The 25,513-nt window shown below is 36.8% G+C and overlaps 1 protein-coding gene across 7 annotated transcripts; it reads right to left on the bottom strand.

Annotated features, from left to right (window-relative positions):
• Nucleotides 1-8,068: 8,068 nt before the first annotated feature.
• On the bottom strand, nucleotides 8,069-14,350 carry LOC119787960 (putative fibroblast growth factor 1). Of its 7 annotated transcripts, none has more exons than XM_038292055.1 (4): nucleotides 14,207-14,350; nucleotides 10,975-11,152; nucleotides 9,115-9,218; nucleotides 8,069-8,905 (listed from the first exon to the last, which is right to left on the bottom strand). In XM_038292055.1, exons 1-4 carry the CDS (start codon nucleotides 14,240-14,242, stop codon nucleotides 8,720-8,722), a joined length of 504 nt encoding a protein of 167 aa, XP_038147983.1. In that variant the 5' UTR covers nucleotides 14,243-14,350; the 3' UTR covers nucleotides 8,069-8,719. The 7 variants fall into 7 exon arrangements, with proteins under 7 accessions (XP_038147983.1, XP_038147982.1, XP_038147986.1 ...); XM_038292054.1 differs by having other exon boundaries at nucleotides 14,192-14,350; XM_038292058.1 differs by lacking the exon at nucleotides 14,207-14,350 and adding an exon at nucleotides 12,073-12,190.
• Nucleotides 14,351-25,513: the final 11,163 nt, after the last annotated feature.

Consider the following 25,513-nt stretch of genomic DNA (forward strand, 5'->3'; position numbering starts at 1 on the left):
AGACATGGATGACAGAGTCTGGTGTGGATGAACTTGACTGGCCTGCACAGAGTCCTGACCTCAACCCGATAGAACACCTTTGGGATGAATTAGAGCGGAGACTGAGAGCCAGGCCTTCTCGTCCAACATCAGTGTGCAACCTCACAAATGCGCTTCTGGAAGAATGGTCAAAAATTCCCATAAACACACTCCTAAACCTTGTGGACAGCCTTCCCAGAAGAGTTGAAGCTGTTCTAGCTGCAAAGGGTGGACCGACGTCATATTGAACCCTATGGATTAGGAACGGGATGTCACTTAAGCTCATATGTGAGTCAAGGCAGGTGAGCAAATACTTTTGGCAATATAGTGTAAATCAGACTCCTGTTTGAAGATGAATGGCTTTGTTTGTGTGTTGTTATAGTGGTCTTTGCTGGTGGGATTCATCAAACCTGAAGCAAAATAGGGGTTCAGTTTCTGTCTTTTTTTTTTTTTTTTTGCACATTTGAAAGTCAAACTCACAAAAATAAAAGGTCACCACTCATTTAGGGCAAGAAAAAGCAGAAGTACAATGACAGAAAATGGAGATAGAAGGATGTAAATATTATATTTAGTTATAACGTTGATTATTTTCACCTTTTGTAGTTTTAACCGTTGTCCTGTGGTACCTTCAGATAACTATATCTAGATGCATCATGAAAAATAATAATAATAATAACAATGCTAATGAAATAAACAAACTATTCTTATAATTATAAAAGTTTATTATTATTATTATTATTATTCATAATTTAGTATTAGATATAATAACTTTGCTCTTCCACACTCTCCATGGTGACAGATTGTAGCACAAACAAATCCCTCCTTATTATTTATCATTATTTATTAATCTATTAAGTATGTACAGAGCACACCAATTGCATTTGCCAATATTTTGTTTAAGTAAATTTCGATCTCCTTATTTGAAATCTTTGTAGATAAACCCACCATATAAATAAATAAATAAACCCACCTACTACAGGAAAGATTAGATATAGGTTAAATATACAAAATTTCTCTTAATTAACCCACATTTAGAGTGATCACTTTGTTGTTCAATGGAACAGAGACTGCAACATGAAAAACATGTTTAACCTGTCATTAATAGCCTGATTTATTTAACTTTCAGCTTTCCCTTTGACAGTAAAATAATATCTCAAACAGTACAGTTGGTAAAAAGTTCTCAGTGTTGACTTCCTCACTGTTACTCATCTGAACACATCAGTCATTGTGGTCAGACAACTTTGTCTTTGTGTTATTTGACGATGTCACTTCCTTCCGGTTTAAAAATAGCTCTTAAAGGCGACTGGTAAATCTCCCTTTTGTCAATTCTTGACTAAGCTTCTTGAGCTTTCCTGTTGAGCTTTGTATTTGTAAGCCAAATGAGCTCTGTCAAACAAACCCTTTTCTCAGTTTGCACAGTGAAGCTGCTTTAAATTGAAGGTTGAATAGTCACAACCTTTAGGCATCGTTAAATTGATAAAAAGTTAAAAATTGCATCATTTTTATTGGTGTAATTAGTTGTAATTTTAAGAATAAATGTAAAGCTATGATGTTCTGCTTCTGCTGCAAATAGACACGTGGTGCAACTGGTATGTTTCTGAGATCTCAGTTTGATTCCCACAATAATTTGAAACTTGTCGGAAGATCAGCTTCAGCCATCCCAAACAATTTAAACCATGTTCCAGAATGCATTTCCTCTCGGAAATTTTTCCTGGCAGGGTGGCCTGAGGAAGCCTCCTCGGCTCATGTTCTGTTTCAGTCGTTACACATTAAGAAGGGATTAGATGAAGAACGCTTCAGCTTCCCAAAAAGTTGTGGTGAAAATATTTGATGGGGGTGAACAGAGGTCATTCTTTTCACTCTGCTGTCAGGTTTGCATAGGAAACATCTCAGCAGGCCTTTTCAGTGGGAATGAACCCAAATCAGGGCAGAAGCTTTATCCTTTTTGTGAAAAATAAATAAATAAAAGCAGTTATTATTAAGCAGATTTAATTCACATTTTTCAGTTTTGCTATACAATTCTACTAATGGTTTTTAATGTAATTCAGATGTTTAGGCAAATAAACTCAGTATGGAAAGTTATGTCTCCCCCTAAGAGATGGAAACTACTTTATAAACATCAATGCTGCCCTCTTGTGGACAAACCTAATTTTGTTAAACTGCTGTCAAATTAAAAACCTGAATTACCAATAGTAATTCTGAATTAATTATAGTAGCTTGAGAAAAAATATTATGGTGTGATAAAATTCCTAGAGAGATAAAAAAAAAATACAATTTTAACACTGTCAATCTTTATTTATTTCTAAATTGAATCAATAGGAAAAACCCAAACCCCACCCCACAGTGTATCAAACCATTTATCTACTTGCAGGATCTCTGATGGACTACAGCTGTTCATCAGCATAGACTTCCCAAGGAACAATTAAAGAAACTCTGTAATCTCTGAAAATACCAAATAAAAATAAGAAGACCCTGAAAAAGCAGTTCAGTCAGAGGCTTCTCCATATAAAACATTAAAACAATATATTACAGTTGAATTGACTGTTGCATTAATCATAAGAAAAACTCAAAAATTAGCTGACAGATTCCTTATAGCCATCCTAATTTGAGGATGAAATAGCAGCTGAGTGTTTGATTATATATATATATATATATATATATATATATATATATATATATATATATATATATATATATATATATATATATATATATACACTATATTGCCAAAAGTATTTGCTCACCCATCCAAATTATTGGAATCAGGTGTTCCAATCACTTCCATGGCCACAGGTGTATAAATTCAAGCACCTAGGCATGCAGACTGTTTTTACAAACATTTGTGAAAGAATGGGTCGCTCTCAGGAGCTCAGTGAATTCCAGCGTGGAACTGTGATAGGATGCCACCTGTGCAACAAATCCAGTCGTGAAATTTCCTCGCTCCTAAATATTCCACAGTCAACTGTCAGCTGTATTATAAGAAAATGGAAGTGTTTGGGAACGACAGCAACTCAGCCACGAAGTGGTAGGCCACGTAAACTGACGGAGCGGGGTCAGCGGATGCTGACGCGCATAGTGCGAAGAGGTCGCCAACTTTCTGCAGAGTCAATCACTACAGACCTCCAAACTTCATGTGGCCTTCAGATTAGCTCAAGAACAGTGCGCAGAGAGCTTCATGGAATGGGTTTCCATGGTCGAGCAGCTGCATCCAAGCCATACATCACCAAGTGCAATGCAAAGCGTCGGATGCGGTGGTGTAAAGCACGCCGCCACTGGACTCTAGAGCAGTGGAGACGCGTTCTCTGGAGTGACGAATCGCGCTTCTCCATCTGGCAATCTGATGGACGGGTCTGGGTTTGGCGGTTGCCAGGAGAACGGTACTTGTCTGACTGCATTGTGCCAAGTGTAAAGTTTGGTGGAGGGGGGATTATGGTGTGGGGTTGTTTTTCAGGAGCTGGGCTTGGCCCCTTAGTTCCAGTGAAAGGAACTCTGAATGCTTCAGCATACCAAGACATTTTGGACAATTCCATGCTCCCAACTTTGTGGGAACAGTTTGGAGCTGGCCCCTTCCTCTTCCAACATGACTGTGCACCAGTGCACAAAGCAAGGTCCATAAAGACATGGATGACAGAGTCTGGTGTGGATGAACTTGACTGGCCTGCACAGAGTCCTGACCTCAACCCGATAGAACACCTTTGGGATGAATTAGAGCGGAGACTGAGAGCCAGGCCTTCTCGTCCAACATCAGTGTGCGACCTCACAAATGCGCTTCTGGAAGAATGGTCAAAAATTCCCATAAACACACTCCTAAACCTTGTGGACAGCCTTCCCAGAAGAGTTGAAGCTGTTCTAGCTGCAAAGGGTGGACCGACGTCATATTGAACCCTATGGATTAGGAACGGGATGTCACTTAAGCTCATATGTGAGTCAAGGCAGGTGAGCAAATACTTTTGGCAATATAGTGTATATATATATATATCCTTGCAGCAAGAAGGTTCTGAGTTCGATTCCTGGCCCGGGGTCTTTCTGCATGGAGTTTGCATGTTCTCCCTGAGCATGTGTGGGTTCTCTCCGGGTACTCCGGCTTCCTCCCACAGTCCAAAAACATGACTGTTAGGTTAATTGGCTTCTCTAGATTCTCCCTAGGTGTGAGTGTGTGTGAATGGTTGTTTGTCCTGTTCGTGTCTGTGTTGCCCTGCAATGGACTGGCGACCTGTCCAGGGTGAACTCTGCCTATTGCCCATAGACAGCTGGAGATAGGCACCAGCTCCCCTTGTGACCCAATTGGGAAAACCGTGTCAAATAATGGATATATATATATATATATATATATATATATATATATATATATATATATATATATATATATATATATATATATATATATAGCTCATGTTCTGCGCAGTATCTTTGCTGTCTGATGTATTTCCAGGGATCTGCTGTAATCACTCTTCCAGTTTGGGGGTCACTTCCAGTCTGGGTTACTTAGGTAGTAACTTTATAAAAGAGCCCTGTTCTCACATCTCGTCCATTTCCTTTGTCTTGTTCCAGTAGCCTATTTGACATCAAGGTGTTCTGGTTCCCCAACACCTGACGCAGACCTTGTTTGGCCAGGCGACATCTGAGCCGGCATGTCATTCATTATATTGTCTCTCATCGTTGTGTGAGGTAGGCATTACAAGAATGAAGCCTTATCCAAACCTTATTTGAGTTTAAAGTTGAACTAATTAGGTTCCAGCACCCGGAAAGGCCATTAAGTAGCTGACTGGTTAGCAAGCATCACATCTGTCATTCTGTTTTGTTGGTCTTTGGTTTCTTTTCCATTTTGTGTTATATTTAAGCCCTGTTGCATTTTTTTAAGTTACTCTCTGTTGCCCCCTTGTGCTAGTCTCCTTTCCTCTAGCTTCCTTCTAGATAAGTCTATCCACACCTGCTCTCTATCAGCTGATTAGCCCATCCTTTGTTCTGTTCCCCATATATACACCACCTCTGCAGTTCCTCGTTGCTGGTGTCTTGTTGCTTACTTGTTCCCCATGTGTGTTTTCCCTGATGTGTCCTGTTTTTTGGGGTTTTCTGCTGTATTTTTTTTTCTTTTTTTACTCTATACTCTACATTAAATCAGCAAAAACTCATCTCTGCTTCTTTCCATCTCTGCATTCGGGTCCTCAACAAACCTTCACTGAACTTTGACATTACATGATTTATCAGCATATAAATTCAAAATGAATGAAAATTACAGCTGCAGACTGGTCTTTTCTTTCACCCTCAATTTGAGTTATGGAAATGTAGAAAGCTATGGTAACTCAACACATCTGATAAGAAGAAGGTTTTAAAATAATGCTGTATGCTATTTAAACACATTGAAAAAAAAAAATCACAAGATACAAGATGGCCGATTCCTTTAATTGTGTTTAATGTTTAAAAAAACGTCACAAAATAGAACAGAGACTTTAAAAGCTACATGATCACTGTTCACTTTGTCATTATAAAAACCCAAGTTCACAGTTTTTAGTAAAGGTAACTAAGAGTCAGTTTATACAGGTCTAACTTTATCACTTCAAAACTATATCCAGAGTACCTTTTGTTTACATCACATTATATCTTTCTTCAGGATTGATTAAAGTCACGTTTCAATATGGAGGAAACCATGCATAAATATTAAACATCAAGCAAAACAATATGTTGTGGAAACACAAACAGGTTTACTGAGAAACTTCCAATAATGATCGTCTTTAAACTAGATTGAAGCAGCTTTCCTTCAGTTCAGGAACATCCAAACACTCCAAAAACCATCTAGAAATAAGCAAACATTTCTTAAAATAAGTTTATTTACCCTTAATTTGAGCAGGTACCGTATTTTCACGACTATAAGGCGCACTTAAACGTCTTTTTTTTTCCTCAAAATGTGCGGTGCGCCCTATGGTGCGGTGCGCCTTATGTGTGTTGTAACTGCGACTTTTGAGACCACCTCATTGAGGAGATGATGAAAGAGTGGCTGAATGTAAGGAGACCAGGTGTTTTTTTTCCACTCATCACCATCGCTGTTAATATGTAACTCCATGCGTGCCCATCTCACAGCTGATGTGAAAAACATGGGGAAACAAATTAACGCTGTGCTCGCTGTTCAACCGCTCGACATCGGTGTGAACCGGACCCAGCAGGTGCAGCAGAAGCAGCGAGTTTACATGCAAAGTCAATGGTTGACGCGCGTATAGGCGCAGCAAAAGGTCCCGCAGCGCGTTTTGAGCTGCAGGTGCAGCACGTCGGGAGCGTTTAAGCATCTGACGCACCGCCAACGCGCTGCTGCTGCTCGAGATGGAAAAATTTAAGTTTTGCTGCTGGACGCGCCGCATCAACCAATCAGAGAAGCTGATCTGGGAGCTGACAGCGAGACAGACACAGCGCTCTGATGACATATGATATTAACGCAAATGAAACGGGCTGGATGGGTGAGGAGATGATGAAAGGCAGGTGTATGTGAGGGAACAGGTGGTTTTTTCCACGCATCACCATCGCTGCGTGCCCATCTCACAGCCGATGTGAAAAAAAAAGGTGAATCAAATGAACGCTGTGCTCGCCGTTATCCCGGGGGTCTGACAAAGGAACTTCAACCGCTCGACATCGGTGTGAAGCGGCCGTTCAAAATAAGGCTACGAGCGGCGTGGGAGCGATGGATGACAGACTGAGACCACAGTTTCAGGATAAGTGGAAGGCAGCGCCGGGCAGATTACGCCACCGTTTGCGGATGGATTGTAGATGCTTGGACTAACGTGTCTGCTGGCTCTGTTGTTCAAGCTTTCGCAAAAGCCGGCATTATTTCTGAGGAGCTGCGCTGCACGGAAAGTGACTCTGACAGCGAAGAATGGGAAACTGTCATGTCTGATTTAGCGCAGCTGTTTAATTCAGAAACAGAGGATGATGACTTTGATGGGTTTGATTAATACTTTGTAATAAATACATGAATAAAGCACACTCATACTCAGTTTTGCTCCCGCTCTATTTTTCTACCTGAAAACTTAATTCAATAGCAGCCTCTGGGCGGGTCTCCTCCGCGTATACCGTGGTGGCTGGCAGGTGTTTTTTCATCTAAATAATCTAAATCTTGCAGCTATATTTGCTGTGATCAGTGGGAATAAAGTAGTTTTAATATGTTTTTAAGTGAGAAAGGCCACCTGAAAACTTAATTGCAGTCAGTTCATCCAGATTATCTATTTCTGTCGGAGGCGCTCAGACCCCCACATACCAGCGGTGCACCGACAGCAGAAATCCCTTCAACAGCAGCCTCACCGCGGCGGCTGGCAGGTGTTTTTCATCTAAATAATTTACACTGCAGGCACCAGGATACCGGCAATAAAAGCGAACATATTCCGTCGGCAGGTTTCAGGATTTTAAGTTAATTTAGGAGTAATCACAGCGCTGTGTCATCTGCGATGTGTCTGTCTCATGGCCAGCTCGCAGGTTTGATTAATACTTTGTAATAAATACATGAATAAAGCACAGTCATACTCAGTTTTGGGCCCGCTGTATTTTTAAAATACGCAGTAGAGCTATTTAAAGGTAGTAGAGGACATGTACCTGTATATAAAAAATGCGCCCTATAGTCCGGTGCGCCTTATGTGTGTGTTAAATACAGAAATGGGACACATAACTGAGACTGCGCCTTTTAGTACGGTGCGCCTTATGGTTGTGAAAATACGGTAGATCAGACGATCTGCAAAAATGAATGAGTATTTTTATTCTTAAAATAAGATAATTAGATAATATGCACTTGAAATAAAAAGATACTTCTTTTAAATGTAAAATGTGTGCTTCCATTGGCAAAGTGTCAAACTCACCTCCTCAATTCAAGAAAAAATGGATTTATTTTAAGAAAAAATTACTTATTTAGATTTCAGTTTTTGGCAGCGTGTTTTTTTTACCCAAATACTCCATTAGATGCATTTGTTGTCATTTTCATTTCCAACATGCAGACTGTCCTGTTACTATGTATCAAACAGTACATATTGTTATTTTGTCACCTTTCAAATTAGGTTAGTCTTTTTCCTTTTTGTCACAGTAAAACATTTTTTACATTATCAGGCCACATTTGGACCAGCAGCTTTGCCCGCACCTCTTTTATAAAAGTTATTATCCTAAATGCAGCCCTCAGAGGTTGGATTTCTGACCTTGGCGTCAAATGATGCGTATGCATTAAACAGAGGCTTTCTGTTAACTATGGGTCTGTTTTCTATTCCAAAAGCTCGGACCGAATGCTTAGACAGAATGTATAAGGACTCCAAGAAGTATTTAAATTATTTTTTAAATAATTTATTTTAGAGCAAGCTGCACATTTCTCTCCTCTAGGATTTTAGTTTCAAGCCAGGGAGCTCACAGTGGATTCTTGTTTTGCTGTGGAGACATGCACTGCAGCCTGATAACACTGTTGGCCAAAGTCAAAAAGGGAGTCTTTGTGCTCATAAACCGGAGAATGTTTCTGATATCAGCTCTTAAGTTTATATAGAAAATATTTTTTCCGTCCGTTGCAGTGGAGGAATAAATATTTGGGTCGTTAGGCTGAGCGGACAGTTCAAACAACTTTATCAGGTCTTTATAGCAAAAGCTCTGTCAAAGTCATGTTTACGATACTCAGTCCAGCGCAGCTTAGTCTACCAGGTGTACTATTCTCAGATTAGCTGGGTGCTTTTCCGTGGTTCTTCTCTGTTTACCCGCTGCCTGTGGGTCTGGGCAGGAAGCAAATGGCCTTCTGACCCTGGTGGGTGTCCGGTCCTCTTTTAGGCTGGCCGTTCCTCTTTAAAGCAACATACCAGCTGTATTTCTGGGAGCAGTATGTGTTGTAGTTGTTCTCTTCATATTTTTCCAAAAAGTAGCACTCATCATTTAGTGCTTGCTGAGAAAAAAAAGGAATGGACATTTAGAAGCTGTTGGATTCTTTGAATCTGTTGTAAATTCCTCTAAAAGTTGACACCAATGAAAACACTAAGACAGCTTTATATCAATGTGATTTAAAGTCATTATCGGATTTAGTTTTAGAAATATAAACAAGTTTTTTGTTTAATAATGTTTTTATAAGTTAACAATAGAGAATAAGGAACTCACTGATCCATAAAGGTTTCCGTTTTTGTTCATGGCCAGATACCTTCCTGTCATCTCCCCTTTGATCACCACCACTCCCACTCTCACCGCCTTCAGTCTCAGGATTTCTGCAACACATGCAACATTACACTTTGACGTGATTTTCTGTTACCGTTTCAAGCCCAAAATAAAGAGGCCACCTACAAAATATAACAGTTTTTTGTCCAAAAACAATCTTTTACTCAGCTGATTTCATGGATAAGCAGCAGGTTCAGAATGTAAAATGTGATGCAAAATCTCCCATTACTAAGCAGCCTTACTGGAATAGGTGATTTATAAAGCTTGCACAGGAAGTTGCTCAAGAAATAATTTCCAGTAATAACACGTTTTAAAGTTTACTTTTCCCAGATTATGCAGATAAGCTTTCAGTTGTTTTCCTAAACTTCCTTAGAAATTGTACATTGACTGCCTTGGAAGAAAGGCTACTTCCCAGAAGCCTACAGGTTGATTTCACAGAACATTTCAGGGTCTTTATGTAGTTTACAAGTAGATTTTATCTAACTTAAAGCTCAGTTTAACAGAGCTTACTCCACATTACTGGTTATCATTCTGGAAATTACAGTTAACTTTCCCACAACTTTTGAGCTACTTTGTTGAAACATATAGCTTATCTTCACTGGCTTTTGCTTAAAAAAAAGAAGAAAAAACATACTCTTCACTTACAAATATATTTCACCCAAATTTTAAGATGTATGTAATTTTATTACATAACAAATTCCCAATCACTTATTCTTGATAATTTCTACACAAATGTATCCAATAAACCTACCATGATGCAAATCCATCAGGTTTGTGCCTATAGAAATAATAAACTAGCTCAAAATTGATATAAATGGTTGTATTTATCTATATACATAATGTTTATTTGTTTGAATTGCATAATAATTTTATTTTAGAAATAAATATGGATCAAGTTTATTTAAAAGGTTCATGTTAAAATAGTTTTTAAAAAAGTTAAATGGGAATTTGATTAGTTGACTGACTTTACTGATCTCACAGTGGAGAAATTAACTGCTCACATAGGCTCAATAATCAAGAGGAAGGAAGAAAATGTGCTCTATATATATATATATATATATATATATATATATATATATATATATATATATGTATATATATATAAATTGCACTGGGTATTAACTGGGTTATTGCACATTAGTTAATGCACAAGTTATTGCAGTTATAGTGCCAATTTGTTATTAATATTGTAATAATTTTTCATGAATCTTCAAATTTGAGTGAGATATTTCTGTGACTACTTTGAACCTACACAGTACTTTCACTGGCAACTTTCCAGAATGTAGATTGCTTTCTGAGTTTTTTTATTTGATCTCAGCTTAAGAGATGATTTTATTGGAATTAGGTTACATTCAAAAATGTAAATGAAACTTACAGGTGGTTCTCCAGATTTGCCACAGAAGTTAGAGTTTTTTGTTTTTTTTACAGGGACTGATATATACTCCTGTCAGAGGATTCAGATTATTTACATAGTATACAGGCCTGTTTACTTAACCTACATGTTTCTTTCCCAGAGCTCACATGTAACTTTAGGTACTTTCTCAAAATGCCTGGTAATGTTTGTTCTAAGTGCAGCATAAGCTCCACATAGTAGGCTGAGATGTTATAACCAGAAGTTTTAAAACTTTTAGGGCTTTATTGTGTTATTCGTTTACTTAATAAAAGTTTAGATTTTGTCCATCAAAAGTTTTGGAAATTACAAGTAGAAATCAAATATTCAAATTAAGCTATCTGGTTTTAAATTCTGAAATTCTGCTCTTTTATATAAAAAAAACAAACAAAAATCTGTATGTGTTTCTTTCTTACCATAAGTGTCATTTTCCTGCCTCCCACCATTCACCGTCCCATCGGACAAAATCCTCAGGTGATGCCCTCCATTCTGACAGTAGAGCCTTGTCAGCGAACGCTGCCCCTGGCTCAGGGAGCCGGATGGGAGCACCGTCACATCCCCCACAGACATCCCAGACGAGCGAAGTTCTTGGCTCTGTAAAGACACAGCAGAGCCACTGCGCTCATTATCAAGGCCTGGAGGACTGAGACATGAAGAGAGGCATAAACGCGCCATATGAACCCTGTGGTTACAGAGAAATGCTCTCCTTTTGTCTCCTTCAGAACCTCCCTCTTCTCATTTTTTTTTTTTTTACTTTTGTTGCACCAAAACCATTCAAGGATCCAAACTGGCATCAGGCCAGACTACACAGGAACATGACAGAACATGTTCGCAGACGAAACATCACTTTGAAAATCATTTCCAGATGAAAGTGATGTAACTTTGCACCTGAAAACTGAGTAATTCCAGGCAAAAAAATAAACAGCACATGGAGATAAGAGAAGGACTGTGGAATCAGAATTTCCCCCCTGCTGGACATTTTAAAACTTAAACTGCTCTAATAAATAACAGAGATCAAACGGCTTTAAACCCACATTCTTGCATGAATGTTGCAAGAACATCCTACATTCTTTACCCTGTTTAGGACCCTGCTGATAGTTTAGCATCCATCTACAGCTGCTTGTCTTACCCTCTGTTTCCTCTGGAGTTTATCCATTGCAACTTCTAATGTGTATCCTGAATAAAAATCGTTGAAGCTCGCTTTGATTTTATTTATCCCAGAGTAGCAGCTATCGAGAAGCTTTTCCTGTAAAAACAAGAAAGCAGTTTTGGCTCCAGTCTGGTGGTATTACCGTAATACGTCTGGTTCTTTGTCATCATTTGTAAGCAGAGGTATGGCCTCATTAAAGCCAAGGCATTCCACATTTGGAAGAAAGACTTTGGGAAGCAGAAGAGAAAGAAAATAACAAAGAATGAGAAGTGAGATGCACGAGAAGAATGTAAACCCTACCCCTTCAATCTGTGGTTCTTCCCAGAAAAAAAAATGAATACATATGAAATTATGAGGACTATACCTAGAAGTTTAGACAGGGACTTTTGGACAGAGCAACAGCTGGGAATGACGTCAACAGTCCAACCGATGACCCAGTCCGAGTGTGGATGTGTGGGAGTAGAGCTTTAGCCTGCGTATATTGATGAGGTCAGGGAGGGTGGGCTGCAAGTGGTGAAAGGTTCAAAAACATTCCTCTATGGTAACAGATTTTGGCTTCTTGTTCACACTTTAATCTTCCAAAGCAAAATAAATGAAGCCACACACAGCAGCAGAATATAAAACGATAAAAGTGACTCTAAAGAGTTCACACACCTGCTATAGCGCCAGGTGTAAAAAAAAATCAGACCTCCAGTAATCATTTTAAAAGATATTATCACATATACATGGATATTTATCCTCTCTTATGACCAATTACAGTGACTATTGCTACCATCCTGAAGTAAAGCTATTCTAATGTGGCATTTCTGTCCTTCATCAGTGGCACCCAAACGTACAAGCAGTGAGTCTGTATTAGGAAAATATGCAAACCTGCTGCTCCAAAGCTCACTGCAAACATGGATGATGCAAGCTACAAAACACACAAACACTAACTGCAAATCAAATCATAGAAAATGGACACAAAATAAACATTATGCGGGAACATGCTGCAAATAAAAAGGAAATCTGGTTACATTTAATTGATTTTATTTCTTCAGTATGTATTATTAGGAGGGTATAGATACACTTGAAAAAATCGAAATCTAGATAAGATTTTTCTTAAAATAGGTGAATTTGTTCTTGAATTGTTGAGGTAAAAGAGACATTTTGCCAATTGAACAAGACAATTTACACTTATAATAAGAAAACACAATTGCATTGTCTTACTTCAAGCGCATTTTATCTAAATATCTAATTTTAAGGGTAAAAATACTCATTCCATTGGCAAATCATCTCATTTTCCTACTCAAATTAAGGGTAAATACACTTCATTTAAGAACTTTTTACTTATTTCTAGATTGTTTTTCCAGTGTTTTGCCCACAGGTAAAACACAACCTTAGTGTAGATGAACACGTGTTAGAATGGCTCAGTCAAAACCTGAAACTAAATCCATTTGGCTTCCAGTCTGACTGATCTTAGCAAGAAACAAATCAGAACTTAACGTCATAAAAAGCAATGGATCATAACCACATTAAAGTTTGTGGTCGTAAAAAGACAAAATGAAAACAAGTTTGAAAGGCATGTCGCATAAAAAGAGAAACATAGTATAAACCCTTACCAACTTGGGAGAATAGTTTTAGATTTCTATAGGAGGTTAAAAGCTGAACCCCCCCCCCCCCCCCCCCCCCCCCATAAAAAAACAAACAAACAAACAAATAAATAACCATAACAGCTCTTTAGTGCTGGAAAGAAGAATGTACATACTGTTTTATTTTAATTTACAAATATAAGTATGATTATTCCTACTTAGACTGATTGCATCACAGAGTTATATCAACTTTTTCTTTGTTAGAGACTGATATTGCATTTACTTTCTAAATTATTAAATTGATAAAGTGCAAAATTTAAATATCGAGTACATCAAATCTCGGTTCATTTTTTTATGTCCTTACTTTAAACTGCTTCTATGAAAGCTTTTAATAGGTGTGAAAATGAGGCGTCTACCTGTGAAACAACCAATTATAACTCAAAGTAAAAAGAAACGTAAATAAGCCGCTGTGCATGTAGACATTGTGCAGCAGGATTCAGAAATATCTTGCTTATCGTTTGTAATTTAGGGGAAATTCCTCCTTTATATGTGTTTCTGTTATTCCAGAGTTAGTATGGATCTTAAATTATAAATGTTTGTCTTTGCAGATGATTTATTCAAATGGCTTTTCCAAATTCCCAGAATTCCTTAAACTAAAAGAAAAGTTAATCTGTTAGTTGTTGAGGAGATTTCTGTACCTGATCTCCACGTCAGCCTGCAGGACCTGAGGAAGCCTGGAAAATTAAAGGTGAAAAGTTTTCAAGAACCAGAAAAGGGAAGTCAGCTTCTCTTTAGACATCCTTCTTTATTATAACCGGGAGGACAGTGTCCCCTCAGAGCACAAGTCCAGTGGATAAAAAAAAAAGTTTAAATTCTCTCTGTAGTCATTGTTATTTTAAAGAATGTGTCACATACCTGTGGGATAGTCACCTTAAAGCTGTCTTTATTTGCCAACAAGCTTGCCATCTTCACTCTACTTGAGAGGTGTCCCCCCCTCTGTGGACTTTTAGTTCGTATGTGTTCTCAGTCCTCCTTCACATTGCCACCCCTCTAACAGCGTCAGTGGACTCATTTTAACAGGCCAGCGTCAGGACTAAATTTACCTCCTCAGAGAGAGAGGTCGAGAAAGAATCACACAGGCATCCAGGAAACGGGACCGAGCCAAAGCCTGGAAACCAACAGAGCTGTCAAACAGCTTCAGCACTAATACTTGAAATTAAGCTGTGCAGCAGACTGTAAACACTCAGGTCCTTCACACAGAAAGAGACCTGTGGGTCACATTAGTGTAATAGGATCTATTTTAAATGCCTGAAGGCATCTGCATCAAAACATTTTGGCACTTTTCCTTTAAAAGACATGCTTTTAAATATGCTACGTTATCAACGTATCTTCCAAATCAGCATGTCCACCGGTCACTTCAGCATTTTTATGAAAAACTTTGCTTGAATACATAAAAATCTGTAAATGAATCTATTAACTCTCTAAAACAGACAGTGGGTGTGTTTTTTTTTTTTACATATTCAGAAATTATATTAAAGGCATGCTTTGAAAACATGAAGAACAAAGTTTAAATTCAGATGAGTATTAGAATAGATAAAATCATACTTCTTTTTTATGGTTAGCGTCCTTATTCATAAAGTGAGATCAAAAAAGGATTTAAAAAAGACTATCAATGCAGTTTATCAGTCTTATGAGGGATTTAGAAAGAAAATAATGCAAATCAATACCACATACTTACTCTACGAAACAAAAGACGGTGTATAAGTGGAGGAGTTTTTAAACAACTGTTAAAGAAACAGACCACAAAATGCTAAACGGTGTCTCTAAAATAAAGGTTTTCCTACTTCTGGATGGCAAAATCTGTGAACAGATAAGTCCGTTTAGACTAGAGTATTTAAACTTAACAGATCTTTGCAAATTGAAATTGAATTTAAATTTAAAGCTAATTCTGAAGCATAAAGCTACAGGTTTAACAGTTTGGAGGTTAATATGCAGGCTGCATGGTGGGGCAGTTACTGGAACTATTGTCTTTCAGCAAGAAGGTACCGGCCTCCTGCAACTCAAAGTAGAATCGACTATAAACAAAGGATGGATAGTCTGTGGAAATAAAACAGTGATTACAGGGAAGCTGAAGCAGAACGGATCCATCTAACATCACAACAATACCACGTATACTAAATCCAGCAGATCCTGATCGTAATGAGATACAGTAGGATGACTTAAAAAAGGGTAAATATGTAAGAAACCTTTAAAAATCTCTAAAAAACACAAACCTTAAAGATTTTGCTCCTAAAAGCGAGAAATGAAATATGTCAGAAACTGGAAGCTGTCTTCAAGAAAGGTCCTCCTGAGGTTTTTTCAGTCAAAGATGAATAATATGGTCTACTTTTAATTAAACAACAATGCACATCTTTATAAAAATGTTTAGATTGATCACAAAAACAAGATGATTTAATATTTGTAATACAATTACCTTTTACATTAAAATAGAGAAACGATTTAGCAATAAAAAGAAAATAACACACATATTATAAACATATCCTGATTTTTCCACATTAACTTAATGTAAACTGTCCAAGTAAAAAAAAAAAAGCAAAATACATGATATGAATTGTACATTTTGTGTAAATATTACTTTATTTAATAAAATAAACAGACGTTACTTAATCTAATTCTCTGACCTGTATTTCTTAAACTTGCACGAAATAAAGAAGCTGTAAGTAGAGGGTTGGGTGCATTAATTTCCAATAATGGGTTTAAATTATAACATTGAAAGAGGGCCGTTCTTTAAAAAGTCAATAACATCCAACTTAAAACAAACAAAAAAACTTTTATGAATCCTGATCTAATTTTAAGCTAAATTTACCTCAATTTTTTCCATCTTCCTTTATTTTTTTTAAACATGTTACCTTTGTAAGCCACCAGGTGGCAGAATTGCTTTTCTTTGTTACCAATGGGCAACTGGACAAGTCAAAAGCCATTAAAATGTTAAAAGTTTCAGCAGAGATTAAATAAACCTTTTGTAATATTTTAAGATGTCTGGTTGCATTAGAAAACTCTTAGTTGTTGTGTTGCTCACACATTTCACACAGTTTGATTAAGACATGAATACAACTGGAACGATATTTATATAAGGATACAAATTACTGTTATCTACTGTGTGTTTTTGAGAAAGATCCTTCTTTGCAAATAATAATAGGAAAAAGGGAATCAATTCTAAAGTTAAAACAAAGCTAATCCAAAACTGTATGAAAAAGCTCTAAGATTGTCTTTTTCTCTAAGGATCTGTTACAAAAGGGTTTATGAAATTATCTGAATATCTTTGCTTTATGATTTATTTAAAGAGACAAAATGCTGCTCAGTTAATGGTGCATCATGGCACAAGTTAAAGTAAAGTCTACGGTACTTTTCATCACACTCCTACAATAAAACTTCTATTAAATTGAGTGTTTATAAAACAACTTCATAGCACAAGACTAGAACAGAGTTTAGAAATATTTTCTTCAAACATAAAACTATTACAATAGTTCTTCATTGTAACTAATATATAAACCAAGTCAGGGTAAAAAAGCAGATTTATTTATAGAGTTTCTAAGGTGAAATAACAGCCAGGGCCTTTATCTGTAACACCTGCTGATACCTTTCAGAAATCCTCAAATTTTTTTCTTCCAGCTTCTATGTCCCTATAACAAAGCATCCCACAGCATGATGCTGCCACCGTCATGCTTTACCCAGAGGATGGTGTACTTAGGATAACATGTGTCGTAACGTGTCCACTTTCTTCCCTGTGTTTTTTGCATTGTCTCCAACATGGCTTTAAATTATAAACTGAAAATCATTGATATTTGTCTTGTGGACATGTTCTACAGTTCCTTCATAGATACTACATCATTTCTGGTTGCTTTGGTCATAAATGCTCTCATTGATCAGTATGTGGATTAGCAGGTGTTAGTACTGTAGGTTCACAGTGGTGCCATATTCTGTCTGTCCTTTGTGAGATGTTCAAAGCTTGGGAATTTGTGTCATAACCTTACTTTGCTTTATGTCAGACTTATCTACTTTCTTCCTTCGTTGTCGCCATGGTGTTTGTTCCTACAATTCTCATAGATTCCAAGGAAAAAAAGGATTTACACTACCAATTACCCTGTGTCTTTCATTATTCTAAATACTAAGGTTATTTCTGAAAGCAGTTTGTCAATATTTATTTATTTAGAGACATCAAAGGGGAAAGAGACTGAAAAATGTAATAGTACATTGACATGCACGGCCTGGGGGATCACTTCCCCCTTGTAGCCAAATTGCTGAAAAGGGCCTAAAGTGTCCTCTCGGGAGCCTAGCCAAAACTCTGCATTCAAGTGGCTCTTGGGAGCCAAAACCTGTGTTCTTAAGAGCCTAAATGCATGCTAAAGTAACCTCTTGGAATCCTAATTAGGTTATTTCAGAAACCAGTTAGTCAACTTTTATTAAGTTTGAAGTATCAGAAGAAAAGACACTGAAAAATGCAACTGCACAGTGACATGCACGGAGGGTCACTCCCCCATTGTGGCAAAAAAATAGCTGAAAATGCATCCTAAAGTTGCCTCTCAGGATCCAAAACCTATGTTCAAGTGCCAAAATAAGTACAGATGTGCCCTCTTGGGAGCCAAAATATGTGCCCAAGTTCCCTCTCAGGAGCAAAAAAGTGACCTGGAGTGTCCTCTCGGGAGCCTGAATGCATGCTAAAGTGTTCCATTGGAGCCAAAACTCTGCGTTTAAGTGCCCTCTATGGAGCCAAAACCTGTATTAAGTGGCCTCCCAGGGTCAAAAACCTTTGTTCAGGTGCCTTCTTGGGAGTAAAAACTGGGCCAAAGTGCCTTCTTGAGAGCCAAAACGTGTTAAAGTTCCCTCTTGGAAGCCAAAACAAGTGCTAAAGTGCCCTCTGAGGGGCCAGAGCATGTTCATTTGCCCTCTCAGGAGCCAAAACCTGTGTGAAGTGCCTTCTTAAGAGCCAAAATGCATGCTAAAGTAACCTCTTGGGATCCTTATTACGGTAGGTTATTTTGGAAAGCAGTTGGTCAACATCTATTCATTTTAAAGTATCAGAAGAAAAGGTGCTGAAAAATGCAACTGCACAGTGACATGCACGGGGGGGTCACTCCCCCATTGTGACAAAAAAATAGCTGAAAATGCATCCTAAAGTTGCCTCTCAGGATCCAAAACCTATGTTCAAGTGCCAAAATAAGTACACATGTGCCCTCTTGGGAGCCAAAATATTTGCCCAAGTTCCCTCTCAGGAGCAAAAAGTGACCTGAAGTGTCCTCTCGGGAGCCAAAACCTGTATTAAGTGCCCTCTTTGGGTCAAAAACCTTTGTTCAGGTGTCTTCTTGGGAGTAAAAACTTGCCAAAGTGCCTTCTTGAGAGCCAAAACGTGCTAAAGTTCCCTCTCGGAAGCCAAAAGAAGTGCTAAAGTGCCCTCTTGGGGGCCAAAGCGTGTTCAAATGCCCTCTCAGGACCCAAAACCTGTATCAAGTATCCTTTCAGGAGCCAAAATGCACGCTACAGTGCCCTCTACAGTGGTTGAGAACACGCTATATCTGCTCTTTTTTTTTCATTCCACCCCTACCTTCCAAAAAAGGTCTTTGCACGCCATTACAAATGCATACTTTTTTTAGTGAGGCACCTGACATTGATGTGATACTTTGTGTTGGTCCTTACCATAAAACATCAATAAAAACATTCAAGTCTGTGGTAACAAGGTGACTAAATGTGAAAAAGTTCAAGGTCCTCTGTGAGGAGCTAGTAAAGACATGTGACTGTGGACTGTAAAGAAAGAAACAATGATGTGTCTGTTGGTGAAAGGAATAAAAATCCCTTCAGACTAATGTGAGAATACATACATTCATTATTCTAGGAGAATCATTTAATGTAAGTAAAAAAAGACATATTTATTGCTTTAAGGGGGACCTGACTTGTTTAAAATGGAAAAGTCACAAGCTCAGCCGTTATTTTGAGTCTATTTTATGGATCCACATTAAAACTTAGTGGAGATCCTAAAAGATAAAAATCACGAGAAAGATTTAACGTTTAATTAACACCCCCTTGTTGGCTATAAAACAGGGGAGCATTACATTTGCTATGATTGGGAATTTAATGTTTGCTGTGAAGATATTCTTTTATCCCTGACCTCATTGTGTCCTGGACTTATTCGAAGATAAATCAAATGCAGGAGCTGACATCATCCAAGTATTAATAGTCTTGCATTACATATAAGCATAATGAGCTCTGCTCGTGCAAAGAATGCTTAAGTCCAAACCTGTATTGCAAAAACGAATTTTAATTTTTTGCCATATGTGTCATCAGAGGTTCTGAACAGCAGCTGCCACATCTAAATATAGTTTTGCATGTATTGTACCGATTGCAAAGCGGGTATTTCCGATTTTTTAACCTGTCTTCTGCACCTTTGAACGTATACACAAAAAAACAGACCACTTCCCTAGTATGCTTGCATGGCCCAGCAGACTGAGGTTGATGGAGAAATAAGTGAGCAGCCAGGCACTGAGGCTCTCAGCTTTTTGGGGAAGGAAGCTGTGCTTCTAAATCTGAACCGTTTTAACACGTGAAGCATAAACAGGCTGCATGTGTCACTGACATATGTGCAATGCTGTTTAAGACGCGTCGAGCTTTAGGGAAGTTGGTTGAACTCTATAAAGTCAGTAGATCTGTTAGTGTCAGTCAGCTGGCCTTATATAGTCATCTTGCTGCAAACCTTTGCTATAACTGGATCTCTTTAAAGGAGAAAATGCAGACATGAGCATATGTGCATTACTAAACAAGAAACATATGAGGCCTTTTACACAGATTTAAAAAAGCAGTTTTTTTGTCCCAATACAGATTTATTCGGTTTTCTCTGTACTATCTGCTTATATTTTCAGAATATTATCAAGTAGATAGTATCAGATTTTGGAGCTCAGCCTGTTTTTCAGTGTAGTCCTGTTTCTCTGACTGTGACTAACTGTATCCTCTGACATGGGAGCTCGTCTGCTCGACTGTGTGTTTCCTGGACAGAGAAGACAGTGGAGCTGGATGTTGGCTTTTGTATCTCTGCTTCTGTCTCCTTGAACCCCAGTCGGCCTCAGCAGATGGCCGCTCACACTGAGCCAGATTCTGCTGGAGGTTTCTTCATGTTAAAAGGGAGTTTTCCTCTCCACTGTCACTACAATCATGCTTGGTGTGCAGCATTAACAAGATGATTTTTCAAATTCAACTATTTTTCATGAAAAGTCAAACTCAGGTCATGTAACATTAATGTTGTTTAATGTCTTTATATTGGAGAAAGATGCAATGTAAGTACTCTTACTTCACAGGAAGAAGATCTGGGTTCAAACTATACTATAACTATAACTTTTCAAAAACTATAACTTTACATACATATATATATATATATATATATATATATATATATATATATATATATATATATATATATATATATATATATATATATATATATATATATATATATATATATATATATATATGTATATATATATATATATATATATATATATATATATATATATATATATATATATATATATATATATATATATATATATATATATATATATATATATATGTATATATATATATGTATATATATATGTATATGTATATATATATGTATATATATATATATATATATGTATATATATATATGTATATATATATATATATATATGTATATATATATATGTATATATATATATGTATATATATATATATATATATGTATATATATATATGTATATATATATATGTATATATATATATATGTATATATATATATGTATATATATATATATATACAGGTGCTGGTCATAAAATTAGAATATCATGAAAAAATAGATTGATTTCAGTAATTCCATTTAAAAAGTGAAACTTGTATATTATATTCATACATTACATACAAACTCATATATTTCAGATGTTTATTTTGTTTAATTTTGATGATTACAAATGACAACAAATGAAAATCTCAAATTCATCATATCAGAAAATTAGAATATTACTGAAGACCAATAAAAACAAAGGATTTATAGAAATGTTAGCTAACTGAAAAGTATGAACATGAAAAGTATGAGCATGTACAGCACTCAGTATTTAGTTGGGCCTCCTTTGGCCTGTATTACTGCAGCAATGCGGCGTGGCATGGAGTCGATCAGTCTGTGGCACTGCTCAGGTGTTATGATAGCCCAGGTTGTTCTAATAGTGGCTTTTAGCTCTTCTGAATTGTTGGGTCTGGTGTATTGCATCTTCTTCTTCACAATACCCCATAGATTTTCTATGGGGTTAAGGTCAGGAGAGTTTGCTGACCAATTAAGAACAGGGATACCATGGTCCTTCAACCAGGTACTGGTAGCTTTGGCACTGTGTGCAGGTGCCAAGTCCTGTTGGAAAATGAAATCTGCATCTCCAAAAAGTTGGTCAGCTGCAGGAAGCATGAAGTGCTCTAAAACTTCCTGGTATGTGGCTGCTTTGACCCTGGACCTCAGAAAACACAATGGACCAACACCAGCAGATGACATGGCACCCCAAACCATCACTGACTGTGGAAACTTTACACTGGACTTCAAGCAACGTGGATGAAGTGCCTCTCTTCTTTTCCTCCAGACTCTGGGACCTTGATTTCCAAAGGAAATGCAAAATTTACTTTCATCAGAGAACATGACTTTGGACCACTCACCAGCAGTCCAGTCCTGTTTCTCTTTAGCCCAGGCAAGACGCTTCTGACGCTGTCTGTGGTTCAAGAGTGGCTTGACACAAGGAATGCGACAGCAGAAACCCATGTCTTTCATACGTCTGTGTGTGGTGGTTCTTGAAGCACTCACTCCAGCTGCAGTCCACTCTTTGTGAATCTCCCCCACATTTTTGAATGGGTTTTGTTTCACAATCCTCTCCAGGGTGCGGTTATCTCTCTTGCTTGTACACTTTTTTCGACCACATCTTTTCCTTCCCTTCGCCTCTCTATTAATGTGCTTGGACACTGAGCTCTGTGAACAGCCAGCCTCTTTAGCGATGACCTTTTGTGTCTTGCCCTCCTTGTGCAAGGTGTCGATGGTCGTCTTTTGGACAATTGTCAAGTCAGCAGTCTTCCCCATGATTGTGTAGCCTATAGAACTAGACTGAAAGACCATTTAAAGGCTTTTGCAGGTGGTTTGAGTTAATTAGCTGATTAGAGTGTGGCACCAGGGGCCATCAATTTTGAACCTTTTCACAATATTCTAATTTTCTGATATGATGAATTTGAGATTTTCATTTGTTGTCATTTGTAATCATCAAAATTAAACAAAATAAACATCTGAAATATATGAGTTTGTATGTAATGTATGAATATAATATACAAGTTTCACTTTTTAAATGGAATTACTGAAATCAATCTACTTTTTCATGATATTCTAATTTTATGACCAGCACCTGTATATATATATTTATTTTTTATTATTATTTTTTTTTCAGAGTTTGGGAGTGTACCCAAAAAAATTACTCAAGTAAGAGTAACATCACTTGATCATATGTCTACTCAAACAACATTAAAAAGTAGCCATCCAAGAAATTACTTATGTCAGTCAAAAAGTATGTGGTAAAAAGTCTACTCAAGTACTAAGAAACAAAAAAAATAAAAATCATATATTTAAACTATGTAATAAAGACAGTTCCAAAAAAAAGAAACTATAATATATTTATTAATACAAACTAAGTATGTAAAGTAATAAAAAAAAACTAATTTATTGGCCAAAAAACTATTTTCTGAACCATTTTATTTATTAACGTAGAACATATAAAAACCAGCACCTTTAGTGAAAAATAAAAAATACTTTTTAGTGTAAATTAGCTTGACCTCAACATGGTAGGTAAAAGTAGGCTTGTGTACAAAAAACAAACAAGCAAACAAACAAAAAGACAAAATAAAAAAAAAAAACCTTCATTTTTTACATAAAGCTTAATTGTGTGTCTTTATTTGCAGCACTGTTTTTTAAAGCAAGCAATTCAAGTAAGAGAAGCACTAATTTGTCAATATATTACTTAAATAAAAGTAGAAACTTAAAGTAACAAGAGGTAAAACAGTAGTAAAACTACTCATAAAAGTATAGCTTAAAAAAAAAGTTACTTAAGTAACTAATTAAATAAATGTAAATAGTTACTACCCACCTCTGGCTATATAAAAGACAGTTTTATGCTCACCATCTTTCTTTATATATAAACTGCAGTATCATGTTCTGCCAATAGAGGGCGTTAGAAGTGACGCCTCTAGAATAGCGTTCAGGCCACGAGCAGAAATTTCCTGCTTCCCTCGAAATGACGTCAGTGTCTACTCTGCTGTGGCAAGTCGTAAGAGCATTTTGCCAAAAGTTACAGTGAGCACCCGTTTCGCTGAATTCAAAGATCGTCTATGCATCAAATAATCCTCTGACAGAAATCAATCAGAAACTGTCCTTTTGCTATATGTTTCTTGTTTTTTCCAAGTTTTTGGGGATCTTTTGAGAATATGATCAAATAGCAGAAATACATATTAATGCATCCTTCCCCTTAACTATTTTACAAGCTTGCTGTCATTTTATTTAGTCAGTTTAGACTAAAAAAGTAAAGAGACTTGGCATTGTAAAACCAAAAAAAAAGCAATAATAACTTAAACAATGAAAAATAATATAAATAAATAAAAACTGACACTTGAAACAGCATTGTTAAATAATCAAATGTGAATAAAATATTACTGATCACCTTATGATGCTTATGCTGCAGCTTTTTTCATGGGAGAGTCGCAGAGCTCTTTCAGTGACGATGTTAGTATGTTTGATGATTTTGACATCGTAGGCAGAGTTAAACTGAGGGATCCAAGACAATCAGGTTTCCTCTCCATCTACTTGCAGGAAAGACACTTGTTTCTAACATCTAGTGCGATAGGAGAACACCGCTCCTGGTCTTTCAGTACACCCATATATTTAGCTGTGCAGGAAAACATTGCATATTAACAAAGGTCCTGAGAACTTTTACTCTGTGTCCAAATAATGAGTGGTGTTCAATTGTTTCCCTTATGAATGTCCCTTATCATGCTATAAAAACATCATTACATCTTAGAGCAAACAAATCTCCGAACCTACAGATTTCTTATGCAGCTTCTTTGTTATTATCTTAACAGAAGTAATAAAAAGGGAAAATAGCGCAATAAGGCATATGACATAGGAAATAAAGGTAAAACAAAGAAATTGGATAAAGATGACTAGAAAAAAGGTGGATCTTTAGGCTGCACAGCAGTTGATGGTATGACTAACTGGTTTGACTCAGACTGGGGAAATAATTAATAAGTAGATAACATGGTACATCAGATGGAAGCAGCAGTTCTGCATCTTTAGGATTTATAATCTACCCTAATGAATCATATAAGTCAGATGAAAAGAAACCAAGAATCACTGACCATAAAATCTGCTCATTCCATCTGCCCTGACCATTTACACAAACTACTTTAATAAAGTATTTTTGTAGTATGGCTTAAATAATGTATGACTGAAAATGTAACAATTTTAAATAGGAAATTGATAAACAACATTTAAACAATTATTTTCATTATTTACTGATTAGTTGATTTATGTCTTATGGTGTCAGGAGAGGCCTTTTTTCCCATAGAAGCATGATTTGCTTTGGTCTCAGCTGAATAAATATTAGGAAAAAAAATAAGGCAAAAGAAAAACAAAGAATGATAATTATAAAACAATATCGTCAAACTGACCATTAGTTTGGCCTGGAGGTGGGAAATTATATGTAATTATACAAATTGTCATCTGTCCAATTCTATAATTTATAAAGCAACTTTTGTAGTTATGGAGGTCCTCCATATACAGTGAGTTCAAACATTTTGTAAAGAAGTCTGCAAATTAGATTTACGCTTTTATTAGTGTAACTAACTCTGCTTTTGTCTCCTTGAACCCCAGTAGACCTCAGCAGATGGCCGCTTATACTGAGCCTGGTTCTGCTGGAGGTTTCTTCCTGTTAAAAGGGAGTTTTTCCTCTCCACTGTCGCTACAAGCATGCTTATTGTGAGGGATTGCATCCCAGTCGATGCAATCACCTGGTTTTCCTTAGATAGAAAACTTTGAATCAATTTAACTGTATGATCTGGTGACCTGTAAAGTGCCTTGAGATGACATATGTTGTGAATTGACGCTATATAAATAAAATGAATTAAAATAAACCAAATTAACT

The sequence above is a fragment of the Cyprinodon tularosa genome, unplaced genomic scaffold (genome assembly GCF_016077235.1).
Source record: "Cyprinodon tularosa strain WSP-4 unplaced genomic scaffold, ASM1607723v1 ctg307, whole genome shotgun sequence".
Lineage (NCBI taxonomy): Eukaryota > Metazoa > Chordata > Actinopteri > Cyprinodontiformes > Cyprinodontidae > Cyprinodon > Cyprinodon tularosa.